This window comes from Leptonychotes weddellii, chromosome 13 (genome assembly GCF_054177405.1).
Source record: "Leptonychotes weddellii isolate Sample4059 chromosome 13, ASM5417740v2, whole genome shotgun sequence".
NCBI classification, from domain to species: domain Eukaryota; kingdom Metazoa; phylum Chordata; class Mammalia; order Carnivora; family Phocidae; genus Leptonychotes; species Leptonychotes weddellii.
The window spans coordinates 57,289,579-57,317,414 of NC_138381.1; the positions used below are offsets into that span (position 1 = coordinate 57,289,579).

General features: G+C 61.3%; 1 protein-coding gene across 1 annotated transcript; it reads right to left on the minus strand.

Annotated features, from left to right (window-relative positions):
• Positions 1-1,644: 1,644 nt before the first annotated feature.
• On the minus strand, positions 1,645-27,836 carry RTN4R (reticulon 4 receptor). The gene is made up of 2 exons (XM_081801632.1): positions 27,520-27,836; positions 1,645-3,317 (listed from the first exon to the last, which is right to left on the minus strand). The coding sequence occupies exons 1-2, from the start codon at positions 27,539-27,541 to the stop codon at positions 1,918-1,920; spliced, it is 1,422 nt and encodes a 473-aa protein (XP_081657758.1). The 5' UTR covers positions 27,542-27,836; the 3' UTR covers positions 1,645-1,917.

A 27,836-nucleotide genomic window follows, 5' to 3' on the forward strand; every position in this document is an offset into this window, starting at 1 on the left:
GTGGTGGGAGCCCAGGGGCCACCATGCTATGCAAAAGCCCCTCAGCCTCAGCTTGGAGCCCTGCCCCTTCCCCAGACCTAGCAGTTTGGCAGGGCAGGGTCTGCTCAGGTGAAAACTGGATTAAAAAAACTCTCATCCTATGCTCCCTCTGCCCACCGATGCCCAGGGACAAGGAGCCAGGGAGCACTGATGGTGGGCCTTCGGGCGTAGGGCCAAGGCTGTCCAACACCACCACACCAGACCACCGAGCTGCCTCTGTGAAGGCTATCAAGGGGGAGCAATAGGGTCTCCTAGGTCCAGAGGGGCTGAGACAGGAGCTTTGGGCACACCGTGTCCCTACCCCTGTGGGGTCTGCCTGAGCTGCCCCCCCCGAGCCTGGGCAGTCTCAAAGCAGTCAGGTCTTTGAGCTTAGATGTGCTGGCATCCTTTGTGCAGAGGGACAACCCGCAAGGGCCCATACCGGCGGGTGGTGGGTGGGGGGGCAGGCAGCGGCCAGTGTGCCCAGGCTCAAGAAGAGCCCTGAGCCCCGGGGTGGGGAGGGCCTGAGCCCACACCGTGTGCACAGAGGAGCTGGGTAGGGGAGCCGGGAGCCTGGTTGCTGAGCAAGTCCCCCCTCCTCCTCCCTCCCTTGGGCTTCTGGAGCCCTGGCCGCCCCCACCGCCATCTGGTTCCACCAGCAACGCTCCCCCTACTCCCTCCCCCAACTCACTGTGCTTCCTCCCTCACCCTGCTCCCCAAGGCCCCTGCCCCAGGGGGATGGGGGAGCTTCAGCCACAGGCCACGTGGCCTCTTTCCCTTTTGTGTCTGAGTCCTCACGGGCCCAGGCCTTGAGAAAACGTGCGTGCGTGTGCATATCTTTGCCTGTGCTGTGTGTGCTGTGTTTGCAAGCACACATGTGCGTGCATGTGTGTGCACACGCGTGGTCCTCGCCCTGCCTGCGTACGTGCCGTGTGCGCGTGTGTGCACAGGGTCACGCAGACCATGCAGGCCCGGGTTTGGGGTGTGGCGTGGTGTAAGTGCGCACGTGCCCGGGCACGCGCTTACGCGGGCACGGCTGCGGGTCTGGCATGAGACCGTGTGCCGTGGGGTGGGGGTACACACGAGCCCTGCCACACCTCGGAGGGAGGGGCCTGGCCTCACCCACTCGGCTCTCCTTCAGGGCCACCCTGTCTACCTGCACGGGGTCCTCCTGGGACCACCCCAACCCACCTGGAGCTGGGGGGGCGTCTGGGGGGCGCTGGTGGCGGTGGAAGCCTGGGAGCTCCGGGGGTCCGTGTTGCGGCAGTGCAGACACCCCCGGAAAGGCAGCCCCAACCTGCTCCGCGGGTCTGCTGTGTGGCCTGTGCTGGACACACGCCTCTCCCTGGACAGACGCTGCTATCGACCCAGCTGGGAGGGAGGGTGGCTAAGGTGCCTGGCGGGCTAACGGACGTTAGTCTTCGCGGCTGGGGTGGGGAGGGGGCGGGGCATGACACATCCCCGGTGACCACCACGGGTGCTACGGGGCTGAAAGGGCAGGCTGCACCAGCAGGCAGCTCCCTTCCCTGCCGGGGCTTCCACGTGCCTGTGACTGCGGCGGGGCTGCAGCCCAGGGCCCCCATGCCTCTCACTGCCCACAGCGCCCCAGCCCGAGAGGCCACAGCATAAGAAAAGATCTCTTTATTCCACGTCGTCCGATATTTTTACACAAGTAAAATAAAATGCATATCTCTATATACCGCGATCCGGGTGGGAGGGGGCGTTCTGGAACAAACGCTGCCGCCGCACCCTGTAAACATGATGGAGTGGAGATGGGGTGGGCGGGCGGGACGCGTCCATCAGGGAGGGCCTGCCGCCCGGTGCTGGCTGGCGGTGCCCAGGGGACCCCGTATGTACACACACCTGACTGCTGAGAAAGGCCTCCCGCTTGGTGGCTGGTCAGCAGGGCCCCAGCACCGTCCACAGCGCCAGCGCGAGGCCCAGGGGGGCCAGGCCGCAGGCGAGGCTGGGCAGGGCGCCCGAGGCCTCTGCATCCGCAGCGCCGCCGCCCCCACCGCTCGCCTGGCCCAGACGGCACTGGCCACGGGTGCGGTTCCTGCGGGAACAGCCTGGCTTCCGGCGAGGGCCCGTGGTGGGGGGCCCTGGTGGCTCGGAGCCCTCGGGCCGCATCCCGGTCAGCGGGGGCTCAGCCGAGCCGGGCAGGGTCCCGAAGGGGGAGTCGTTGATGTGCCGCGGGCCGGAGCTGTTGCCTGGCGGGCTGTCGCCGGATGGCACACGTCCCTTGAGCGCATTGCCGGCGGAGGCCGGGCTCCCCGCCTCCAACACTGAGGCCTTGTCCGCCGCATCCGGCTGGCAGCACTTGGGCAGCCCCAGAGGCTCTTCGTCAGTAGGCCCGCCGGTCCAGAAGGGACGGGAGGGCCTGGCAGCCACGGCGCAGCCCTCCAGGTCGGCGGCGGCCAAGCGCTTGAGGTCACGGCCGGCCAGGCGTGGGGGCAGGCTGCAGGGCAGCTCGGATGAGGAGCCCCGGAACTGCTGCAGCCAGGCCCAGAGAGGCCGTGCCCGGCAGTCACACACCCAGGGGTTATCATTGAGCCGCAGGTACTGCAGGGCCCGCAGGGGCGCCAGGGCCTCTGCGGGCAGCGCCGAGAGGTTGTTGGCAAACAGGTAGAGCGTCATGAGGCGGCCGAGGTCACGGAAGGCATGCGGGTGCACGCGGGCCACGCGGTTCTGATGCAGAAGGAGGCGGTCGAGGCTGTGCAGGCCGCGGAAGGCGCGCTCGGGCACGCTGGGGATGCGGTTGCCGTGCAGGAAGAGGTGCGTGAGGTTGCCCAGGTCGCGGAAGGCGTCGTCGGGCAGCGCCTGCAGCCCGTTGTCCTGTAGGTAGAGGTACTGCAGGGCGGCCAGGCCACGGAACAGGCCAGGGCCCAGCTCCTGCAGGCCGCAGCGGTCCAGGTGCAGTGTGTGCAGGCGGCTCAGGCCATGGAACGTGGCGGGGTCCACGGCACGCAGCTGCGGGTTGTCGCTCAGGTCCAGCTGCTCGAGAAGGGCCAGGCCGGTGAAGGCAGCCGCGTCGATGCGGGCCAGCGCATTCGAATGCAGCCACAGGATGGTGAGGTTGCGGCAGGCGCGGAAGCCGGCCGCGGGCACGTGCACGATGCGGTTGCCGTGCAGGAAGACGCGCTGGCTGGCGGCCGGGATGTCAGTGGGCACGGCCTGGAGGCCCTGCTGCGGACAGCTCGTCGTCACCTTGGGCTCGTTGTAGCATACGCAGGCCCCCGGGCATGGGGCAGCCACGCGCCACGCCTGCAGCCACAGCACCCAGGCCAGCAGCTGGCTCCCTGTGGGCAGAGGAGGAGGTGGTTAACAGGCAGGGGGCCCCGTGAGGCTGGGGGTCATGCTGGAGCCAGGCTGGCCCCTGGGATCAGTCCTCGGGAGTAGCCTTGAGCCGGGCCTAGGACGTGCTGTCACCCCTGAAGACTCAGGTGCTGTGACCCCTGCTCCACCTGCCACATGGAAACGACTTGGCTGAAACCTGCCTGGGGAGTTCCACGCTCCACACTGAGAAAGCTCACCTGCAGATGCCCCACGCCGCCCTGCCCAGCGCTCAAACATACAAGCTGACAGGCTCACACCAGCCGCTCGAGGTTAGCGGGGTCACTACCAAGGACCATATGAAGCCCTCCTGAGATGGACACTCATGCCTGCAGATACCTTCTCAGTACACCAGCGAGCGCCCCGGGCCTGCCCACCATTCCCGTCAGTCCCAGCACCGTCCCTGGCCTGTGCCCTGCCCCACTGGCCTATCGGCTGAGGATCAGGCCGGCTGAGCTCACACAGAGCCGAGGCTCACTCCCAGGCCTGACAGGCAGCCAGCTGCTGGGCTTCCAGCAGCTTCTGCAGCAGCGCCTCCTGAGAGCCCTCCCAAGCTGCAGGAAGGGAGGGGCTGTGGCCCAGACCCTGTGCTCTGTGCAGGCCCCCTGCCCAGGCTCCCGGAGCCCCTGAGGCACCAGGGCTGCCCGGATTCTGAGGAGGCCTCACCACTGCAGAAAGCTGTGCTTTAATGAGGAAACCGCGAGGGCCTTAGAGCCGGGAGCCACAACCCCCAGCAGCCCTCCTGTAGGGGGGTCTGGGTCCCACCCACACGACACACAAAACTTACAGGTACTGTGGGCTCCAGAGCAACTCTGTTCTTACAGGATCAGGAGCCTGGGTGCCTGAGGGCAGGGTCAGGAGGGCAGGCAGCAGCAGCCCCGCCCGCCCTGCGAGCCCCCTCCAGGCAGGCTGCTCCCTCCTCCACACATCCTGACTTGGCATGGAGCTCCTCCTGCAGCCTCCTCCCTTCGGCCTCATTCTCTGCTTGATCTCCTCCGCGGGTGAGGTGCTTACTCCTCTCCAGCCAGTCGATGCCTGCACAATTCCTCATACCCCCCCGCCCCTGCCACCATCTCGAGGCCAGACACAGGGCCTTACCAAAGACCCTATACCCCTGGGGCACTGTATCCACCCTGGCCTCACCATCGGGGCCACACACCCCAATATGAAGCTCTCTGCCTATCATCCCACCGTTAGAGCCCCCCTCTTTGAATGCCAAAGGTTCTTTCCTCCTTCAGGAGTGAGTCTATTAAAATGTGAATCCCCCTGGGAGGGTTACGGCTTATCAGCTAACACTTGAGTTATCAGCTAACACCTTCGTTGACAGCTAACACCTTTCCTGGCAGTTAGCTAAGAGCAGGATTCTGCAGACAGGAGGCCGGCTAAGTGCTGGGGCTGGAGCCAGGTGGGAGGAAGGAGAGGACCACGGGCCACCTTCCCCCACCCAGACCTGTGACCTTGGGGGCCCCCCACTCATGCTGGGGCCCTCGCCACACTGGATCCTCTCTGTCTGGGCCGGTGCCGATGCATGCCCCAAGCTCAGAGCCCTAGCAAGGCCAACATGTTCAGTGGTCATAAGGAGTGTGCCCTCCTGGACTCTGGTCCCCAGGATAGGCACCCACATCCTGGGGGCTCCTCTGTCTCTTGCGTTGTCTCAGCCTCCAGGGCGGGGCCATTTGTTAGCTGTCGGGTACCCGCAGCCCCAGGATGGCGGTCCAGAGAGGCAGGCCTGGTCCAGAACTCCCCAAACCCAGGACACCCCTCCCCGGGCTGGCCATGCGCAGGAGGCTGTGAGGGGGCCCCCTCAGCCTGCTGTTCTACTTAAACTGCTGACATCCTCTTCAGGCTCTCTCCTTACCGGCCTTCTCAGGAAGGTCGGGCCTGATTATTCCTGCTCTCACCAGCCTCTCACCTGTCACCGGATGTAACGATGCCTATGAAAACAGCGCTTCCTGTCCCCGAGGACTCACGGAAGAGGAAGACGTGGGTTGGGGTGGGATGGGGGCCCCGGGTACTCACCAGGCTGGGCTCTGGACCTCACCACCAAGGATGGCCCACGTCACCAACCACGCTACGTCACAGCAGTGCCAATGTCCTCAACCACGCCCTGCCACGAACTGGGCCACACCACCAACCAGGCTATGTCAGTGGCCACCCATCGTGACCACGCCTGCCACATCACCCCCTGAGTGGTCCGGCGGCTGCCAGGCCCGAAGCCGTGGTCTGGGAGCTCGGCTGGTGTCAGGTTCAGCGGACCTCGCCAGAGCCAGCTGCTCCTCCAGCCTCCAGCCCTCCCCAGCCTGGGCCCCCAGGAGGCTGTGAGCCACTTGCTTGGGGTACCCCCACTCCAAGAAGGGCCCAAGCGAGGCTCCGGGGCCGAGCTAGGCCGTGGGGGCAAGCGGCAGAGCAGCTGTGCGGCTCAGCGCTGCTGGGAATCGGCATCAGGCACAAACACGGCTCCGTTCCCGCTGAGCCAACTGCTTTTCAGAAACCAACTTCTGAGGGTCGGTCCCCCTGCACGGGCCTGCTGTCAGGGCAGCGGCCAGCGGTGGGCTCTCTCCTTGCTGCAGCCACGGTAATTGGCTCCAGCCCGGCCCCCCTTGGGGCCTGCCTGCTGGTATCCATGGCAACCCCTCTGCTGAGCAAGCAGAGGGGGCATCTTTTTAGGAGATAATCAAACCCAACTTTGCGACCTGTGTTCATATTCACAGCAGGGGCCCTAGGGACACAGGAGGCCCTGCCAGGTTGTGGGGATGGTGATCCCTGACCCCACCCCAGGGACTGGACCCAGTCACTCATCTGATCCCTCTGAACCCTAAAAAGTGCCCCCGGCCATCTGGTCCCCCCAGCCTGCCCCCAGCCTGTCCTCCTAGCCCATCCCCTCAGCCCCACCTCCCACTTGTGCCCAGCCTCACTGGGTTCCTGTCCTCAGTGAGCATTCAATACCAGCTCACCTCCAAACACATGGCAAGAAAACAGCCCCGCCACAGCCCTGGCTCACGCACGGGAACCGCAGCAAGGCACACTCCCACACCAGGCCGCCTGGCCACCTGGGCTTCGCACACACCCAAACCAGTGCCTCTCCTGCCATCCCTGGGGCTGATTCTTGCCTCCTCTTTCCTTAGGCCTCAGCTCAGAAGGGCCCTGTCAGGGGTCTTCCCCAGTGCCCCCCCGCACCCCCGTGGAGAGGCCCGTGGGGTCATGGGAGGGGCTCCCCTCTCAGCTCAGGTCTGCCTCAGGAGCAGTGGTGATGACACAAAGGCCACCGTTGGGGAAGGACGGGCCACTCCTGCCCGGGAGGCTGTGGAGGGAGGCGGTGACTGGATTCTGCTCAGGGCCTCTCCCGCTGGGGCAGCCGACGAAGCCGGAATGAGGGCTGATGCGGCCCTGGAGCCCAAATCCCATCAGGCCTGGGTGTGGTCCCAAAGAGCACCTGCAGGGCGTACCCTGCCCCATCCTCTGGGCGGCAAAAGGCCCGGGTTCTCCTTCGTGGTCACTGCAGGGTGTGGGGGGAGGAAAGGGGAGGAGTGGGGAGGGGAGCCAGGAGGGGCGGAGGCTTCTGGGGACTCACCGGCAACCGCAGGAGCCAGTGGGCAGGCGGGCAGGCGGCTGCTGAAGTCAGCAGCTCGGGAGCAGGGATTGCCAGAGGCTGCAGGCGCAGGGGAGGTCTTTGGGGTGTTTCCTGGCCTCTACTTCTCTCGGGGCTCCCCTAGCCTGGGCTGGGCCGACGTATGCAGGGGTGCAGCTCCGTTGAGGTGCTACGGGACACTTGTGCCACCGCCCGCCACCTCCAGCCCATGAGGTCATGGATCGAGCGCAGGGCTGGCAGCCTTGGTTGCCCGAGGGCACTGGCTCCCTGCTGCAGTGGGGTGGCAGAAACACTCTATTCCAGGGGGCAGTCCGAGAGTCTACCAGTTGGCATGGAAGGCGTGAGTCAGAGCTGCTTCAGAATCCATTTTCTTTATAATATCACAAGCCCATTTTACAGATTAGGAAACTGAGGGAGAGAGCAGTTAAGCCCTGGACGGCTCCCACCTGGCGATGGTCCAGGAGGAAGGGTGGGAAAGAGAAGGGGCCACGGTGCCACCCAGGAGGGGCCACCCAGGAGGGGCCATGTCCAGCCAAGCCAGGAATGGAGCCCAGGCTGCGAGGGCGTAGGCAGGCACCAGGGGTACATAGCTCCCTTCTGTGCCATCTGGGGCTGGGAGGGGACATCTCCCGGGAGGCTCTGAGTTGCTGCCTGTCCCCCCCTGACCCCCCCAGGAGCCTGGGGTGAGTAGACTGGGAGAGGGGGGCCGGGCGGCTGTAGCACAGCCGGGACATTGGCCAGCTCAGGACCCTCTCGATCACCGGGAACGTCCCCAGAAGGGTCACATCCCAGACCGCAGTTACACGGCAGAACAAGAGGTCACAGCTCAGCACACCAAGGCCAGAAATAGCTCTGGGCGGGGGTGGAGGGCTGGGGGCCTCCACACACCGCAGAGAGTCAGGGCACCCCAGCAGTGCTGTACTCACGCTTTCCTGTCCCGTGCCTGCTCCCCACCCCCGCCAGCCCTCCACCAGTGACTGGCTCACCCCCCACCCCCCACCGTCCATCTGTCCCCCCCTCAGTCTTCACTCCTTGCTCACACTCACCTCCCACCTTCTGTCTGTCCTCCAACCCATAGACGCACGCAGGAGGCAGTGTGCACGCCCTTGGCGTTTCCTAGGCCCCTTCCTTGGCTCCAGGGGGCGGAGGGTGGCAGCAACTCCCCGGGGGGGACAGGCCGCCCCCAAGAGGGCCTGCATCTCCTGGGGGTGTGGGGCTGTCAGCCCCTGCTGCCGGTCATGCCCCTCAAGGCCCCACTCCTTATCGATCTTGTCGGGGCAGTAGCTGCAGGGGCAGGCCAGGTCGATAACAGGCAAGGTCACCTGCCAGGGAAGGAGGGCACTGGACCCAGGGCTGAGCAGTTCCAGCAGGCCACACTGCATGCACCAGGGGAAACTGAGGCCCAGCGTAGGCAGAGGGAGCGGGAGCAGCCTCCTGAATGCACTCAGTGCTCAGGTGGACTCAGGGCCAACAGAGGTCTCCTGAATCCTCCTTGGGACCTGTTTTATTTTCCTATTTTACAGGAGAGGAAAATGAGGTTTGGTAGGGGAAGCCACTTGCTCACAGTACCAGGTGTCTAATCTGGTTTTAGACACCAACCAACCCCATGGTGTCTAATCACTAAAAGGCCTTGCTTGGCAGTAGAGAGTTAAAGCTCCCCCGTCCCCACCTTACCATCACCCCCACCCCTGAAACCCAAGCTATGTTCCCGCTTAAAATTTCCAGCTAACACGGCACCTGGGAGGGCGCTGGGTCCCTTTCAAAGCAAAGAAACCAAGGCTGCCAGGGGAGGGGACTGGCCCACTCGAGAGCTGGAGGTCTTGGCTGCAGAGCTTACACTAAGGGTGTGTTCCTGAGGGGATACCCCACGATAGGGGCCGCGCTGGACACTGTCAGCGTGAGACCAGTCCCCGGCTTATAACACGTATGGTCAAGGAGCAGGCTGACCATCGGTGGTCGCCCTGCTGCATGGCATGTGCCACATGGGGGATTTAAGGGACCATGGAATCCTGACCTGGCCCCAGACAACAGGGGGACACCAGGGGAGGAGTACTGGAGCCCACTGCCAGGGTGAGTGTCCAGGCAGACACTCTGATGGGTGGGATCCTTGGCCCCGTAATCACGCCTTGGGAATCCATCCTTGGTCAAGGGTGGGCTGCTGGACCAGATGGCTGGGAACCTCACCCTGTCCAGCCCATGTTGCCACCTGATGCCCACCTTCCTTGGCCCCCACCCCAGGGAGCCCCACACTGGGGGCTGATGATGCTCAGCATCTGGAGGCTCTGTTCACCTGAAAATCCACCCACGGTGCAGGACACACCCCCCTCGCTCCAGGGATTCAGCCAGCATCCCCTCCCTCACATGGGGTGGGCATCCCCTACCCCCCTCCATCAAGACCACCAACAAACACCCACTGCCTAATTACCTGGGGAACCTGTCTCCACAACCACTCATCAGTTGGTCCCTCAACTAATTCAGTCTGGCGGCCAGCATGGGCTCAAGTCCCCAGAGGATGTTAATGAGGAATCAGCTGGTGGCCAATATGGCCCTGCCCCACCCCAGGGCAGGCAGCTCAGGAGTGGGGCACTCCCACTAGCACATACCTGCCACCATGCCCATCTGCCCTCTCTGACCCCTTCCCACTGCCAGCTCCTATCCAGGACTGGGCGCCTAGCCCCCACCCCGATACATCCCACCTCCTCCCAGGGCCCTGCATCTGATACCTACCAGAAGCTGACCATCCCTGTGAGGCCCAGAGCATCAGCCTCCAACAGGGCAGACACAGTGCAGGAGTGCACTCTTGGGTGCACTTAGAAGAATGCACACCTGGGGTGCATACTATGGTAACACCCACTGAGGGTGCCCGCTATAGAAACACACCCTCGGGGTGCACACTGTAGGAACACACAATAGGGATACACTTTTGGGCCTTCGGCCGCCAGAGCCGGGGTGGGTCAGGGCACAGTGGGTGAGTCGGCCAAGTAGCAGAGGGTTGCTGTGATGAGGCCAGACAGACACGGGGAGCTCTTGCCAGGAAGCAGGGCTGCAGAGGGTCTGCTCTCTTCTGTGGTGGGACAAGACAGGAGGGCGTGTCCCCACCTGCTCCCGAGCCCTCGGCACTTGTCAAACATCACCGACAAGGCAGGCCGGTGGCCTCTGTAAGAGTGGGATTTATTCTTCCCTCGCCCTCTGGGATCAGCCAGTCCCACCTCTCGGCCGTCTGCCTCGGATCAGCCCTAGTCCTGAGGGAGCAGCTGGATTGCAGCCTACCTGAACTGTCCCAGGACAGCCGAGCTCTGGCAAACACCCCTGACCAGGGCAGTCAGGCCTCGGGGAGGGGTGTAAAGAATGAAGGGCGCTCAGGGGCTTTGTCACTACGCTGGAGTGCTGGGGACGGCGGGGTGGTGGGGGGCAGCACCTGCTGAGACCATGGAGATGTCCACTGGGGGCTGCTGAGAACCCCTGGACAGAGACAAGTGGGAAGGGCCACGGGGTCTGGCCCGTTCCAGGGGACGAGGGTTTCCAGAGGCAGTGATGAGATGCTCCCATTTGGGTCACCACCGGCCAGGGCACCGTGTTCAGGTGACCAGAGTGAAACCCTTGTCTGAGCCAATGGGTCCTCATGCCTCCTATTCTATCGGCGTCTGGCAAACCAGCCCACCAGCCGCGACCTGTCTTTGTAAATAACAGGTTATCCGCATATGGCCACACCTGGGTGTTGATTGTGCTGCTTTAGCACTACCACCGCTGAGTGGAGTAGTCCCCACACACAGTGTGGCCCACAGAGCTGAAATTGTTCAGGATCTGGCCCTTTAGAGAAACAGTTTCCCGACCTGGCTTGTGATTGGAGCACACAGAGCACCTGCTGCCACCCTCACCCTCACAGTGGTCCTGCAGAGGTCGCTTGAATCCCCACCTAACGAAAAGGAACCCAAGGGTCAGAGAGGGCCACACTGCTGCGACCACACTGTTGGGATGGACAGAGCCTGGTGGCCTCCCACGGGGCTGGAGGGAAGATGACCCCCAAATGGTGTGTAGGTCAAAAGAAACACAATGATTCTGCTAAAGAGGCTGTTGAGGGGCTGGCGATGGAACACGCATTAAAGAGGACACTTAAAACACTGTCGAACAAAGCTGGCTGTAAGGAGGATGTCCTCAGGCTCTGGGGTGGTGGGGGGAGGCACTGACGCACACGGCGCCTGCTTGTGCTTCAGGAAGACAATCTAAGGGAGGGGTGGTCTTGGGGTCTCTGGGCCACAACCCCCTCCATGCCAATCCAACAGCACCAGAACCCTGTGCCCTCCTCTAGGGGCTCTGTGGCCAGGTCACACTGAGGGCAGCTTGCTGGCCCACTACCATCAGCCTGTCCACTTGGGCCGGGAGGAGGGGACATGGCAGGTCAGGTTTGATGCACTTCCCAGGATGTGGGACAAGGTCCAAGCCTCGGCTGGCAGAATCTTCCCCTTTGAGAACAAAGAAAAAGTACAGGTGGGATGACTCTGTCCAGAAAAGGAGAGAGGCATTGAGTGTAGGGGCCTCCTTGCAAGTAGGCTTCCCTGGACCATCCTGTGGGCCTCTGGCCAGAATCTTGAATGGAAAGTGGGCTGTGAAGGCCCATGATCCTTGTCACCACCACCACCACCCCCACCATCACACCAGTCATGTGCAAGGTCCTCAGATCACGACAGCTCAGAACCAGCCTGGGACCAAGCTGAGGCCATTCTGGAGTGTAGCCAGCCTCATACAAGGGCGGGGAGCCCCAGCAGTGGGTGAGCAGCAGGCCAGTGTGGGGTGGACACCAGACACCGCTGAGCAGGGTTGTGGCCCAAGGATGCCCATTCCAGCCTTGAGGCTGTGCGGGGCTTGTTGGCCAAGCACGTCTCCCATCAAGGCCCAGTCAGTCCACACAGGGCCTGTACCAGGGGACAGGGAGGGAGAGGGGAGAGATAGGACCCTTGGCCTCCCTGGGACTGCTCAAGGCACAGACTTCCTGAGGTCTCATGACATCCCACAGCACAGCAAGGGGATGACCATCAACCCTACTCCTCAGGCAAGGGCACTGAAGCCTAGTGAGGTGAGGTGACCATGCGTACCAGCTGAGGCCAGGGGACAGGATCTAAGAACCCCTGCCACTGCCCCAGATGACCAGAGCAGGCCCTGAGCCCTAGAGACCCATACAGCAGAGGGGCAACTGTTGAGCGCACCCCCATGCTCTGGGCTCCCTGACCCCTACTGCACCTCATCCTCAGCCCAAGCCTGTTGTTCCCTGGGCTAGTGGGCCCTGGGGTCTGGTGGTCCCAGGCTCAGATGTGGCTCTGTAACCCTTCACGGAGTGGCTGGGGATGCTGCTGGCCAGCTCTGGGTCTGTGTCAACACCCATGCGGTGAGGATGACAACAGGCTAGCACCAGCCTTTCCAGGGCCCTGAGATGCCTCCGGCGCTGTGGCTGGTGTCCTGCCTCCCCAGGGGACCCTCTGTCAGCCCCATCTCAGGTGAGGAACCCAGGGAGATGAGGCCTATAACTCAGAGGTGGCATCCCAGAGCCATACTGATTGGTTGCCTGGTCTGACGGCCCTGCTTTGTCCAGGAGAGGTTGCAACCGGGCGGGAGGAGGGTAGAGGAGGAGGGCCCAGCAGCCAGGCTGCACACTGTAAGCATGCCCAGAGCCATTTCCCCCACCCCCGCCATCAGGCTCAGCCTCAGTTGTGGGAGGAGGCTCCCAGACAGGCCTGTGCAGCCCAACTTGAGGCATGAGAGATCGCTGCCTGTGCTCAGCATGGCCTCAAGTTGCTGCTTCTTCTCAAGGAACATGGGCACATACTTGGTGGTTCTCCTCCCTGCCCACCCACCACCTGTGCTAGAGACAAGTGGTCAGCCCCCCTCCTCAAGAGCCAAGATGATGATGATGAAGTATGTATTATCAGAAGGGCAAGGACCAGGGAGATAGGGCCGCTCCCCTGGAGAAACACCCAGAGAAAGTGTCTCCACCATGGGCTTCTGGGGGCGCTCAGGGTGACTACTTCCTGATCACGCCAAACCTGCCAGTTGATAAGCCCCACTCTAAACAGTGCTTCCCTAGAACACATGACCAGAAAACCAGGCATCTGGAAAAGACTCTAATGCAGACAAGAGGGAAAACAACTCTAAAAGAAGCAGAGACAGTGCAGGGAATAGATAAAAATTAGGAATAAAAAATCTAATCAGTGTCCTCTCAGGGATAGAAGGAGATTTAAAACAAGAACAGGGTGCTATGAACAAGGAGCCATCAGAAAACACGAAGAGTACCTGGAAGTTAAATATAGAATTACTAAAATTACCAAAAAAAAAAAAAAAAAAAATCAATAGAAGGGTTGGAAAACAAGGTCAAGGAAGTCTTCCAGAAAGAAAAACAAAAAGAGAAAGAAAGAAAAAAAAATTGATGAGATTCAGAAGGCAAATATAGGTCAAATATCTGAAAAAACAGAGAAAATAAAGGAGAAAAAATTTATCAAAGAAATAACACCAGAAAATCTCCCAGAGCTGAAGACCCAGCCCTCCACTGGGCAAGTAAGTGCCTAGCACAATAGGTGACATTCACAATGTGATTTCAATCCCCTGGGGGTGAAAAGAGGCCTGAAGCTCCAGAGGGAAAAGCAATGTGGCATCAGACCTCTCTAAAGAGCACTGGATGCCAAGAAGATAACAAAATTGCAATGGCTTCAAAATTCTGAGGGACATCCTTTTCTTTTTCTTTTTCTTTTTTTTTTTAAAGATTTTATTTATTTATTTGAGAGAGAGAATGAGAGAGAGAGAGCAGGAGAGGGGGGAGGGTCAGAGGGAGAAGCAGACTCCCTGCCGAGCAGGGAGCCCCATGCGGGACTCGATCCTGGGACTCCAGGATCATGACCTGAGCCAAAGGCAGTCGCTTAACCAACTGAGCCACCCAGGCGCCCGGGACATCCTTTTCAACATGGGATTCTGGATCAGGCCAATCCAGCCTGAATAGGTTTGCTAACATATGAGGACTCAGAATGATTCTTCACTGTGAATTCCTTAGAGGGTTAGTTGGGGGTGTGCTTCAGCTAGAACTAGGATATAAACCCAGAAAGAGGAAAATGTGGGGCCCAGGAAACATTGGGTGATGACAGAAGTCCTGGGCAGTTATGAGGGGACCACAGCATGCCTGGTCCATATGGGGACAGCAAGACAAAGGCCTGGGGTCAGACCTCCCTGGAGTTAAATGAGACACCCAGTAGACCGCCCGAGGTGGAGAGAGAAAGCGCATGAGGGTAGTAGATGGGACAAGGGAGAAAAGACACAGTCAGCTATAAACTCCAGGGAAACCAAAGGCCATAGAAGAGCAGAAAGGTCACCAAAGTAAGTACCCCCTGCTCCTCCAACCTGGGGTGGGGTGGTGAAGGGCATTTATGTGACCTGGGTTGGGAAACACTGGTTATGAATTTAACTGATGGTAGTGAGACACCCACACTGGGAAGTATGCTGGGGAAGAGGGGGCTGGGGTAGGAGCCACGGAAATATGAAGGCAACCACTAGGAAAAACAGGGAACAGAGCAACAGTGGCTGCCTTCAAGGAGGAATGGGGGCTGGAGCAGAGCAAGCCAATTCTCAGACTAGCCCTAAAGGACTGGGTGCAGGTTTTAACTTTGAGCAAGATATGGTTGACCATTTTATCTTTTCAAAATGACTACATATTTTGCACTGAAATTTCAGAAATAGAGATAAATAAAAAAGAGAAAATAAAGTGTGTCTGCCCGACGGTGGAGATGAATGTGGTTTAGAAGCAGGCATCTCTGAGGGCCAGGAGGAGAAAGTGGGCCTGTGATTGCTTGAGCAGCATCTCCATGGCCCTGAACAAAGCTCTTTGGCACCATGCTCAGCCAAGGGTCACCGAGGCTGTTCCCCATCTCTGGGGACACTCTGGGCTCTTGGCTCCAGAGGCCTCTACAAGTCAGACACTTGACGGGACAGCTTCTGGCCTGAAAATTCAGCAGTGTGCTCAGACCTTCCACATCTGGACAAAGCCCCACCCCAGCTCCTTCTCATCTCTGCCCAGTTCACAGACCTGAGACCACCCACTACAGACTGAGGACCCCCAAGAACAGGTGGCCCAGCAGGTAATCCTGGCAGGGGGCTGTGTGCACATGGGGCCTCAGGAGTGGGGGGTCTGTGGCCCCTGGGGAGGGCTTGCCCTGACCTTGGCCTAGCGCAGACCTCCCTCGGTTTCAGTGAGAGCCCCAGCTGCGTTTCTGCCACCGAACCCGAGGCACACAGGCAGGGGCGACGTGAATAAGTAATTGCCCTTTTATTAACGAGTGACAAATTATTCCTATATGATTGTGTGTGATAACTCGTCCTTATTTGAAATCAATTTGGGATGGAAATTGTTGGCGGCTTCTCACCAGTGAGGGTGGGAGGACCAGGTGCCGCTGCCTCCTGGAAAAGCAGGTCAATGTATTTCGGCTACTTCCTGAGGCTGATGTGCCAGGAGCTGGCATGTGGAAGGGGGTTGGCTGCCTTGGGGGCGGGGGCTAGGGAGGGCGGCCTTATTCCTCAGCACCTGCCCCTGGGACCTGGGAGGAGTCAGGGTAGGTGCTCCAGCATGGACTCTCCCCACCTCCAACACCTGCTGGAAGCTCCAAAAGGGGCCCAGCCTACCCCACCAGACCCAGGGCACATATGTATCCTGGGCCAAAGAAGGGTCAGGCTGGGGGAGCGGGGGGAGGAGCCCCCGAAACCTCAAGCCCTGCCCCCATCCTCATTGCCTCCTCCCCCAGCTCAATACACGAGGGTCTCTGGTGTAAGCCCAGGCCCAGGTCAGACAGACTTGGTCCCCCCACAGTGCCCCTAGCTGGCTCCCAACTCCCAGGGGCTCAGCGTGCTTATCTGTTGATCTGCGTGAGCAGCTGCACACAGCAGACACTGAACAAAGGTGAGAAAGCCTGCACTCCCGAAGGCCGCACCCCGCACACTGACCCTGCGGCCTTCGTGGCCCTACAGGGCCGGGGGAGCCCCATGAAGAGGCGGAAGCAGATGACCAGAGAACAGGGTGCCTTTGGCCCATGCACCAGAGCTGCACCTCTTTTGGGAAGTGTGTACTTAAAACTCTGCAATGCACTAGTCAGGTAGTCGCTGCCTCGCTCCCAGGCCAGGCTGTGCCCACCTATCCCCACTCCTGCTCCTCCCCAGCTGCCTCCCTGCCCCCCGGCACAGCAGTTACAGGCCTGAGGGGCTGGGGCACCTCCTAGCTCAGCCATTTTGCCCCGCTCAGCTCCGGCACCACCGGTGACCTCGCCTCTCAGGTCTGGGTTGGTCATCTGTGAAATGAAGAGGTTGGGTCTGAGAACCTGACAAATCCTGGGGGTAGGGGGCATTTGGTGGACCCACTCCACTCACTGTGGTGGACCCAGGGTCCCTGCCACCTCCCATCGCCGTCCACTGCCAGGGCGCCCACTTCAACACACACCTCGCTGATTAGTTTAGCAGGTCTCCATGTTGCTTTGCTTCCTTCGGTTGCCCCTCTGGGCTGTGGGCTCCACGGGGACAGGACCCCAGCTGGTGACCAGCACACACCATAAATGTTTGTCACACATGAGTGTAAGAAATGTCCACCACTACAGACAGGCAAGTTGCAGACTTTGCGAGGGACAGCATTCCCCGAGTATGTGCTCAGAGAGTCCCCAGGAGAGTCCACCAGGTACTCGCATCCCCATGGGGGCAGCTGCACCCGGAAGCCAAAGGCAATTTCACTTGTGTTACAGAATGTTTTTGTCACCCCCAGATTCCTGTGTTGAAGCCCTCACCCCCAACGTGATGGTATTTGGAAGAGGGGCCTTGAGAGATCAGGACCTAGATGAGGTCATGTGGGTGGGGCCCCCATGATGGAATTAGGGCCCTTATAAGAAGAGATACTGGAGGGCTTGTTTTCACTGTCTCCATGTGGGGACATGGTGAGAAGGTGGCCATCTGCAAGCCAGGAAGAAAGCTCTCACCAGAACCGGACCACGCCGGCACCCTGATCTCAGACTGCCCGCCTCCGGAACTGTGAAAAAATAAATTTCTGTTGTTTAAGCCACCCCAGTCTGCGGTATTTTGTTATGACACCCTGAGCTGACTAATACAACTTCTTTCTTACATCTCTGATATATCTTCCCAGATTTTTTACAACACACACGAACCAGTAAAATCAGAAATGTTTTCAGTTTGGTTTGTTTGGTCTCATGTGCCAACACTGGACAGGCAGCCCTGTCCAAGGGGGCAGACCCCCTTCCGAGACCCCCGATGCCATGGGGTCCCTGCCCACCACAGCCAGCCCTGCAGGATGGCTGGAGAAGGCCAGGCTTTGGTGCTGACTCTGCCTCTCTGGGGCCTCAGGCAGGTCTCCCAACCTCTTGGGACCTGTCCCATCACCTGGAAAATGGGGATAACCAAACCCACCTCGCAGGGTATGGAGAGACCACACAGCCCACGCAGGGCTGGTGCACAGTGGGTAGAGTGGAAATGCCTGGCTCACCCGTGGGATCATCACAGGAGTGCCTCATGTCACCCCCAACAGGAACCCACTGTCCTCACCTGACAGAAGGGAGGCCAAGTCATAGCTAGAAAGGGCACGCTCGTGCCTGACCCAGCCTCACTCCAGCTCTGACCCCGGCACGTGCACTGGACCCTGTGGCTTCCACGAGCCTTTGCTCAGGCAGCTCCCCTTTCCAGAATGCCTGCCCTATTCCCAACACATCCTCTTGGAAGGGCTCTCCTCCTCAGAGTCCCGCCATGCCAGCCCTTGGAGCTAGACCCTTCCCAACCTGTTCCCCTCCCACACCACAACCTTGCCTGTGGCGTCCGTCCTCACTCCTGCCCCCAACGCTGGACTCAGCTCCGATGGGGCCACTGAAGGGAGCAGGTGAACGAGCAGAGCCCTGGAGCCTGGCCAGGGTCACAGCCGTGGGCTCCCACCAAGGGGCACATGGCCGGGGAAAAGCATCAGCTAGGCTTGAGGGTTCTTGCGTGAGTGACATGCCAAGCAGGTCTTGACCCCACCTGGGTCTCGGGGCAACGTGGGGATAGTGAACTTACCAGTGCTGGTGTTGGCCACCTGGCAGGGCCTGAGGGTGAGGGTCGGTAGCCCCTCACTCCCTAATTCCCACCACCTGCTCTAGGAACATACTGCACACCCCGCTGACAAGTCCCCTTGTCTCTGAGGAGAGGGTCATGCCGGTATCAGGCTTCCTGTGATCTGGAGGTGGGAGAGAGTCAGCCACGGCATCGGGGAGGGCTCCATAGGAGCACGGACGCACGCGCACACACACACACACACGCACACACTGCCACCACCCGCCTCGGGACACCCTGGGGACTGGGCCGTGGCTCCGGCAGCAGGTAAAGAATGGAGTCCATTAGGGCCACCATCTGTCTCAGCTGTGATGGGTCCGCTCGGTGACATCCAGGAGGTATGTAGATGGAATATCTTTATGGGGAGAGTTTTTCTTTTGCCAATTTTCGAACAGGAAGCCAGACACTTGTCACACCTGTCCCCGTGTCAGCCTCTGCCTGACATAAATTGGGGCTGAGGCAGGGAGATGAAAGACAGCCTGGGCACGGCCAGTGTGCAGGGGCCATGTGTCATATGGCCGGGAGCACACAGAGCAGGGGGCTGGCCTCCCGCTGGGGCTGGGCTGGGGGGGGGGGCATGCCACTGCCCACTCCACCCTGTCCTTTCAGCCTGAGATCCCCCAACACCCCCCCTTGGCTCCCCTCTTGGCCCCCACAAGCTCCTCACCTAACTCCCATCTCCCCTCCCCCTGCGAAACAGCCTAGGCCCAGCTCAGCAGCCCCAGCCAGTCCCCCGGCCTGGAGTACGCTGTCCCAGTTTCCCGGCTTCTGCTCCCACCAGGAGCGCCCCATCTAGACCAATAGCTCTAGTGCCTCTTTAAGACCTAGGGCCAGTGTGATCTCAGGGCAGGGGCCTGGGCTTCAGAGTCCTCACCGCATCCCCACTAGCACTTCTCTCTCCTGGGAACCTCATGGGCTTTGGGGTATCTCCCTGGGACCTGGAGGCCTGGGGGGGCAGAATGTGTCACAAGAATCTAGGGGTCCCTGCTGCCTAACACAGGGCTGGCCTGAAACTAAAGGCTAGAAAACACTTCACCAAGAGAATGGAGGGAGAGAAAAGTGACCCTCAGGGACCTGCCCAGGTCTCCCTCCCAGCCCCCACCCCCCAGTGTCCATCTTGGTGCCTGGCTAATCCCATCGAGGGTAGGGAGGGTCCTGCCCAGGGGATGCTGGGGGACCAGCTGCCAGGACATACTTCAGAACCACACCCCAGGACCCCCCTCAGCTCCTCCATCAGTCCCTGTCTCGTGGGGAAGCTCACTGCCAAGGAGATAGTGATGGTGGCCCTGGGGGTCTTGGCCTCAGCCCCCAAGGAAACCTAAAAGCCCAGTTCCTACCAGGCTCATGGGCCACTGCCTCACACAGCTTCATCCCTGGGGAGGCCCCCTGGAGCCTGGGGGTGGGGGCTGGGCAGGGGTGTGACTAGCCAGCACTGTGCTCTCTAAGGACAAGGAGGGGGCTGAATGTGTCCTGGGAGAGCAGGGAGGCCTCAAGCAGGGCAGCTGAGGGAAGTGGACAGGAGAGGGCTGTGGGAGGAATGTGGCAGGGCTCTGGGAAGGGTGGGGGCAGGGCTGAGCACTAGGCCCACTCCCAGTTCCTGGCTGGGGTGTGCTGTGGAGGCAGGTGAAGGCCTGTGGAAGCAGGTAGGAGAGCTGGGTGTGAGCATCCTGTGTGACCTTGGGGCCCACAGCCACCCATTCTGGTGGCTGGCCAGGATTAGCCTTTTTCTGTAATTCTGCTTCCAGCCACATCTTTGGGGATGGGCGTGCTTTTGGGCCGGAAGCCACACCCAGGGGGTAGATGGCCCAACCTCCTGCTGCCTGCACCCCACCCTGCCCAAAGACCACGGGGTGCCCTTCCACCGTAACACAAAGCTGCTGCAAAGTGAATTGTGGAGGCAGAAGTCTCCACATTGTGAAGGCAGAGGGACTCAGAATTTCCTTCTGAGTTAGTATGGGGTGACCAGGCCCAGGGCCCACCTGCCCCAGACCCCTGCTGGGACTTAGAGACTCCTCACCTTACGTGGGTCCCAGACACCCCTCCAGGCTCCCCTGCCTCTGGCCCTGCCTGGACTTTTGCACATCCCATCCCCAGCCCACCGGGGCCTCCCAGCCCCACTCCTCACTTGGCTCCCCTTGGCATGAACTGATATGTCACAGACTCCCATTGGGACAGGTAGCAAAGACCCTCCTGGCAGGAGGACTGATGGGGGAGTGGCAGGCCCAGACAGGGGCTCCTCTTCTGTGCTCCCATGGCTCCACAGAGTCTTCTGCTCTAGGGCGCACAGTGGCCCACACACGCTTCTCTACCCTGCTGCCCGAGTTCCACCATAGACCCCCTCCGGGCAGGGCAGCTGCGAAGGACTTGGGAAACCAAGGGCGCCCCTGGAAGGTGGGGGCCCCCATGACCCGCTCAGGGCCCTGGAAGCCCCATCACCAACCTGTTGTCTCCATAGGAAGTTCCAGCCTAGGGCAGGTGGGTCCCACCTGAATGGGACAATCAAGCTCCCATAAGGGGGATGGGCCTTGTGGGCAACATTCAACATTGACTCCCCCTTCAGAGTCTCCTGTGTGACAAAGACTCAGAAGGTGAGTGACACACCCAGGTGCTCAGCTGGTTCGGGGCTAAAGCCAAGAGGGTCCCAAGGCCAGACACTGCCTGCCCAGACTTTGCCTGGAGGGCATCCCCCACAGGATGGCGTCTCTGTCTCTCTCTAGACCCGTGTCTTTGCTCATCTGAGTCCCGGAGGGGGGCCGCCTTCTTGTAGCCACCTTGGGCAACTGGCCTGCACCTGACCACCAGCAGCCATCCATCCCCAGGGGCCAGGACTGCCACCTCCTGTGTCTCCTGGGAGCTCACTCCCTGTGTCCCAGCGCCAGGCCTGGGCTGGACTCGGGGACGTGGAGACGGGGAGGCAGGCACAGGTGCGCATATCAGGTGCTAAGACCAGGGAGCTGGAGGCCTCCCCCAGTGAGGGTGGAAGAGAAGGTTCCCAAATGTGGCTCTATGGCCCAGGCCCTGAAAACAATGCGGGCTCACCCAGGGGTAGACATGGGAGAGTTTGAGCAGGAGGGGCCTGGCTGGCAGGCATCTCAGAGCCTGAAGGGAGGATGAGATGGCAGGCAGGCAGCTGCGGGCGTCTGTGGCCATGGACCTGGGAGGGGACCGGCCCGGAGCAGGCCCTCACTGAGGGATAAAAGGGGACGGATTTCCCTGGAGCCCAATTTGACACTGGACGTGCCTTTGGGGATGGGAGGCAGCCAGGACCCTGGGCCTTGGGTGTAGATGTTGGGGGTGGAGGGGCAGGTCGTACAGGGGTGATTAGCACCAGATAGACGGGATCGGGGGGGGACCTGAAACTCCATTGGAGCAGAGCTACACATGCAGGGGAAATACATGTAGAACTGCTGGGTGGGGGCGGCCTAGGGCCCTGAGACCCCTGCTCAACTGCATAGGCCTGGCATACAGCAAGGAGGCAATAAACGCTTGCTAAGCAATCTCCGGGACTGGAGGCCCACAGCAGAACTCAGTGACGGGCCAGGCTGGACCTCAGAGCTGGCCTTGCTGGGGTGGGTGGGGAGGCAAGGAAGTCTGGGGGCTCTGGATTCCCAGCTGGTCTTGCACCCCCTCCACCTCTTCGCCTTCCAAGTCTACTCACTGGCCCCTGCTCTTTGTGGAGCACCTACTGTGTGCTTGAGGCTGTGACACGATACCGGGAGCCAGCCACCTAGCCCCCATCTGTCTCCCCCAGAGCCCAGCACCCTACATACCTCAGGCTCGAGCGTTTTCCCACCCACAAAGGCACTGATCCAGAAGCACCACCTCTGGTCAACAGCCGTGGATTACGGATGAAGCCTCTGGTGACCAGGAAAGGGCGGGTGCTGCCCAAGGTCACACAGCGAGCCGGCACTACACGGGCTAATCCAATGCCTGCCCAGACTTCAGGATGGGGAGACTTCTGGCAGGTCTCTGAGCCCGCCCCATCTGGGCCCTGGCAGGAGGTGAATAAAGGCAACATCTCGACAAGGTCACAATAGCTGGGACAGATGGAGGACACGGCACTGGGCCCAGGCAAGTGAGGGGCAATCCGAGAAGGCTCCCTGGAGGAGGTGAGGGGCCCAGAACGCTGCCTTGGCCTGAGCCCCTCGGCACTCCACCCCCTTCCTCGATGGGCCCTTCACCAGCTTCAGCCTCGGCCTGACATTTCCCGTGACATTTGCTGCAAAGAAATAGAGTCATAAGCCCAAAGGTTAAATTTGCACATTGCCTCACACTGCCAGGAGAAGTGTGGTCCCTCCACCCACTAGATGCTGTGGCTGCAGCGTTTGTGTAGGATGGCCCACCCATCCCTGGAGCCCTTCCTGGGGGGCCCGAAGGTCTCCCTCCCAGGCCCTCTGAGGAATCTCAGCCACTGTAGCCCAAAACAGTTTCTAGACACACCAGTCCCTGAAGTGTGTCACATAGGGGTGCCCGTCAGAGGCCCTGCCCAATCTGCTTGCAAACCCAAGGCCCCAAGACACCTTGCGGTAAAGGAGATCTGTCAGTTCCACTTAGCCCAGCCAGTCCCAAATTTGCTTGACCATGAAACCCTTGTTCAATCCCTACCAACTTTCTGTAGAACTTCAATTATGTGGAGTGTGACCTGTGATTGGCCAGTTAGGAATGCCTTGGTGCTGACCAGAGAGCAGAGGAGCGCCCCCAGGGTGCTGGGTGGGCTGCCTGAACAAAGCTATGTCAGCTCCTGACACCCCGGGCCCTCCACTTGGGCTCCCTGCATCACCACCGGCCCAGCTCCATGTGCCTGGGCCCCTACAGGGCTCACAGGCTGCCAGGCCCATCTGAGCCAACCCAAGCCCCTGGCCTCTGCCCATACAGCACCTTCCACGGCCCCGCCAGGAAGTCTGCCCATAGTCCTGCCTTTCAGCTGCACCTCCTGGGCCTGGCTGCCCTGTCCTGTGGGGGGAGGGGGTGGTCAAGGCTGTAGGATGGTGCCGCATGGCCCATCCTCCATCCTCTCTCAGCAGGGCAAGGCAGCGGGCCCACGTGGAGACAGGACTGTCAGGACGCTGCAGGGTGAGGGTAGAGGCTGTGTGAAGGGGGCACAAGAGAGGCAGCCGGAAGCCCAGCTGCATAAAGGCCATCCCCAGAGTCAGAATCCTGATCAAAGCCCAGAAGCAGATTCCACCACTACCAGTGAGAAACTGGACCCCAGGTGAGGGAGAGGCCCAGGGGGTCCACCCATAAAATGTTGGGAGGGGGTGGGGATCAGGGCCTGCCACCTTTGCAGTGGGCAGGGGGGCCTGTGGCCAGGCCCTTGGGGGTGGGGGGGTACCTGTCAGGGCCTGCAGTGAGGACACCGGGGGCATGTGCTGAGTGCACCTCCCTGGGGGCCGCCTGCAGGACCATGGACAGGGTGAGAAGCCAAGGCAAGTTCGGATAAATAAATTATGGCGAATCCTCAGGAAGGGATTCCACATACACCAGTAAACCCATGATGCACAAGAATAGTTCCCGACGTGCAAAATGTTTAAAATACAGCGACAAAAGAAGAAACTGCAGCACACAACACCCGGCCGGGCCCACACGCTCCAGTGACGGCTCGGGGAGAGGCAGGGAGTGTGGACTGCGTGCTCACCCTCTGGCTGGGCTTCCATTTTTGGCTCTGTGACCACCTGTCCTTTAAAGCATTTGGTCCTACAAACTCAGGAGGGCAAGGATCACATCCCTTTATTTGCCTGGCTCCAAATAGGGTCTGGCAGGCTAGGGACAAATGAATGAGTAAATGAATGGGTGTCTGAGTCAACGGATAAGGAGCAAACGCAGTGTCTGGGATGGGGCAGCTGGGCCACAGAGTGGGGGGACACCGAGGAGTGCCGAGGTTCCTGAGGGGTTACCTTGAGAGGGCAAGTGGGCGCTGGGGGCCAGTGCCCCAGCACAGCTGAAGGGACAGGGGAGAGGGGTATGGGCAGCCAGGCCGGCTCCTATGGACCTTGAGGTCCAGGCCCTGGGTGGCCACCAAGGGACAGGCAGCCCTGCCCCGGGGGGGGAGGGGCAGGTAGGGGTGGTCAGAGGGCAGGGCCCACCAGGCTGAGGGCGGGGCGGCATGAACTTGTTAACCAGGCACAGCCAAGAGCCCTCAGGATCCCCACAACAGGGCCCAGGGGCAGGAGTGTCACACTCGTACACACTCCCCTCACACACTCACACATTCGTTCACACACCCATTCACTCATTCAGTGCAATTCACTTATTCACCGTGGAACTCCTTCCTGGTGCTCCTGTTCTAACCCCCTTCAGGCTGCAGACTGAGGCTCTGTGGAGACTCTCTGGCCACAGGCCCAGGAGATCAGGAAATGCAGCCCCGGGGGATGGGTTCCTTCTGCCTCCACCAGCCGGGACCCTCCTGGTGCTGCACCAGCTGCCACGGGCATCCGTGCCACAAAGCCATGAATTCTGGCCCGGGGCAGGGAGCAAGGAGGGGCTGGAGCCCAGCAGCAGCACTGGCCACGGTGAGCACGGTGAGCACGAGTCCCCTGGCCTGGGAGCAGCAGAGGGAGGGGGAGCTTGGAGTCCAGAGAGCACGGGGGAACCAGGGCCGCACACGGCCAGCCCCTCATGGTCTGTCACTCACAATGGGTAACAGCAAACAAACATGAGTCTCGGGCCAGCCCTCGGGTTCCTCAGACAGCAAGACTTCCTCGTCTGCCTTCCAGAGCCCCCGCACATCCTGTGGTGGGGGGTCGTCTACACACACCCCTACAAGCCCTCTTGCTTCCTGAGACCCACTGGGCCCTCTTTGCTACTTTCCATCTGCGACCACAGGGAGAAGGTCAGCCCCAACTGCAGGACACACAGCTGGCTGTTAATCCTCACGTAGAGAAACTGAGGCTCAAGTGTTCTACAGGCTCCCTGCCGGTGAGGGGCACAGCAGCTTGGGAAGCACGTTGCTGGCCACCTCCCACCTTCTGCAGTGCTCTCACTGCCTGCCCCCCAACTGCCCATCACCCCTTTCCAACTCCCCTGTGACCTCTATGTGCCTTTGTTTCCCCATCTGCAAATCAGTAGAAAAGAGGTCCGGTTGGCAGTGTAAGTGTTCCGGGAGGACTTCCATTTGTGGGAACCACTGCCTAGGGTGGTGCGTGTTGGGGAGAGATGTTTTGGGTATTTTGAAGGCAAAAGCACTGGCATCAGAACCCCGTGGGGACCTTGGCCTGGAAGTGCCCCCAACAATCCAGAAGGGAGGCCTGATTACTGGCCCGTGTCATGGGCAAGAAGGCTGAGGCACACAGAGGTGAACTGTCATACCCAAGGTCACACCACCGATGGGTGGCTGCACCAGGACCCAAATCCAGGATGTTCTGCTATCCCACGCCCAGCAGCCAGGGTTTATGAGCAGCCCTCTGCCAGGTGGTAGGGTGCTGACCACCACCTGGCTCAGTCCGCCCCATGGAGCTTGCTTCTCCCTCACCTTGTCTGGCTTAGAAAAGAGGAGTGGCCAGCCCCTCAGCCTGCCCAGCCACGGGGCCCAACCTCCGGCCCACCCCTCTGTTGCACCCCCGCGCACTCTATAAGGATGACCCACTTGTCTTCATTGTATAGACAAGGACACAGATGGGGACCAGGCAGTATGGCCCCTCCTCCAAGCCCCGGCCCAAGGTCCCCCTCACTACAGTGAGAGTGGGTCACCAACACCCTTACCTCAGTGCCCCACACAACACCTGAGGCAGGTGACATACCATAGAACACCTTACCAATAAGGCTCCTACCACAGCGAGACTGAGGCCCGAGGGCAGGGCCTTCCTGAGGTCACCCTGGGTCAACCTCAGGGTGGGCACACACCTGCTCCCCATTGGGCTTAGTGGCAGTGACTACAGAGCATGGAGGAAGGGTCTGGCCTGTTTGCCACTGTGTTGACCTCGAGCTTTGAAATGGGCCTTCCCTGCCCAGGTGAGTCCCAGCCCCCATCGGCCACCATTGCTCCAGCACAGGGGATGGCAAAGAGTGGCTGGGAGCCCTTTGGCCTCACACCTTAGGCTGGGTGCACTGAATTAGCTTCTCAGCACACAACCTTTGTGCCTCTGCTAAAGATTTGGGTAAAACCTGCTTACAGCCTGTCTGGGCATACAGGGGCACCCACACTGGAGGCAGAGACACATGCCGATGTGACCACAAGCACATACGGTCACGCGTGCAGAGACACACACGAGCAGAAGCATACTGAGTCTCACACACACACACACACACACACACACACACACACAAAGACCCAAGGGGCTGTGGAGGGGAGACTCCCAGGACACGGCGGGGAGGCAGACAGAGGTGGGGCCATGCTCCTGCAGCCGGTTTCTCGCCCCTCCATCTGTGAGCTCTGGCTGCCCAGAGCCTCCCCCTCAACACATGTGCATGTAGGCAAGGCAGCAGGTCCCACTAAGGGGCCCCAGCATGTGCCAAGTGTGGAGACCACAGCAGGCATGCTATGTGCATGCATGTGTGGCCGTGGGCGTGCAGGTGGGGGCGAGGACATGGATGTGCATCCACAGCGTGTGTTTGCGTGCATACTGGGGCAGCCTGGCATGCATGTGCACACGCGGTGTACAAGTGTACAGCCCTTGTAGACACGTGCACGTGCAAGGAAACGTGTGTGCCGCCTGCGGCACGGTGGACATCAGCAGGGCAGTCTGGGTGGGCACCAAGGGAGCACCCTCCAGGCAGGGCATGCCCAACTTCCCTCACAGGAGGTCACTCCCCCAGACCCTTCTCTCAGGACCTTGCACCAGGTAGCGGAAGGGGTCCCATGAGGGCTGCCAGGGAGGGGATGCTGCGTGCCCCACCACTTCTGGAGCCTCTTAGGGGAGCCCCCCAGGGGCACTCAGGCTGCGGGTGGGGGCTGCTAAGGCTGCCTCTTCTCCTCGCCAGCCCCCCCCCCCCCCCCCGCCCAGGGGGCAGCTCTGGGCCAGCCCCGCCCCCCACGCCCTCTACTGTCGCCAACGCCCCCGATTCATCCCGCTGCGGCCTGACCCCAGAGAAACCAGAGGTCCAGAGCGGAGTCCTGGGGCAAGGGTGGAAGCGACCCGATACCCCCACCCCTGCTTGGTACCCACGTTTCTGCAACCCTGCTCATTAACCCCTTCGAGGCCGGGGCGCTCCGAGGCTGGACCCCGCCCTTCCAGCCGGCAGACCCCACCCCGGCCCCGGCCCGGCGTCCGGGGCCACTCGGCCCCGCCGCCCCCGGCCCCGCCGCCACGGCCAACTTTCCTGGGAAGCGGCAACTTTTCCTGCTGCCGCGGGCTCCGCGCGCCCGGGGCCGGGGCGCCCGCGGCCCCAGCCCGGCGCGGCACTGCGGTGGCCCTCACGGCCGCCCGGTGACCCTTCTGCCTGCCTCGGCAGCCCCAGCCTGGCCCTGCGGCTCCAGGAGGGGCCGACCCCACCGTCCCCACCCCGCCTGCCCGGCTCGGGTGCCGAACGGCACTCACCTCCGGCAGACGCTCTCTTCATCTTAGGGGTCGGGCGGGGCGCGACGGGGACCGAAAGTCGCTTCGGGGCCGGCGCCCGTCTCCCCGCGGCCGGGTCCGCATCCAGGCGCCGCCGCTCCGGCCCGGCCCCGGCCCGGCCGCGGTACGAGGCTGGGCGCGCTCCGCTCCCCGGGTCGGCTGGGCTGGCGGGGCCGCGGGCGCGGAGGGCGAGGGCGGCGGCGGCGGTGCGGGCTGGCGGGGCGCTCGCGGCGCGGGCCGGGAGCGGATGAATGTTTTATGGGATCATGTGGTTTGACGCGCGAGGAATCCGCCCGGTC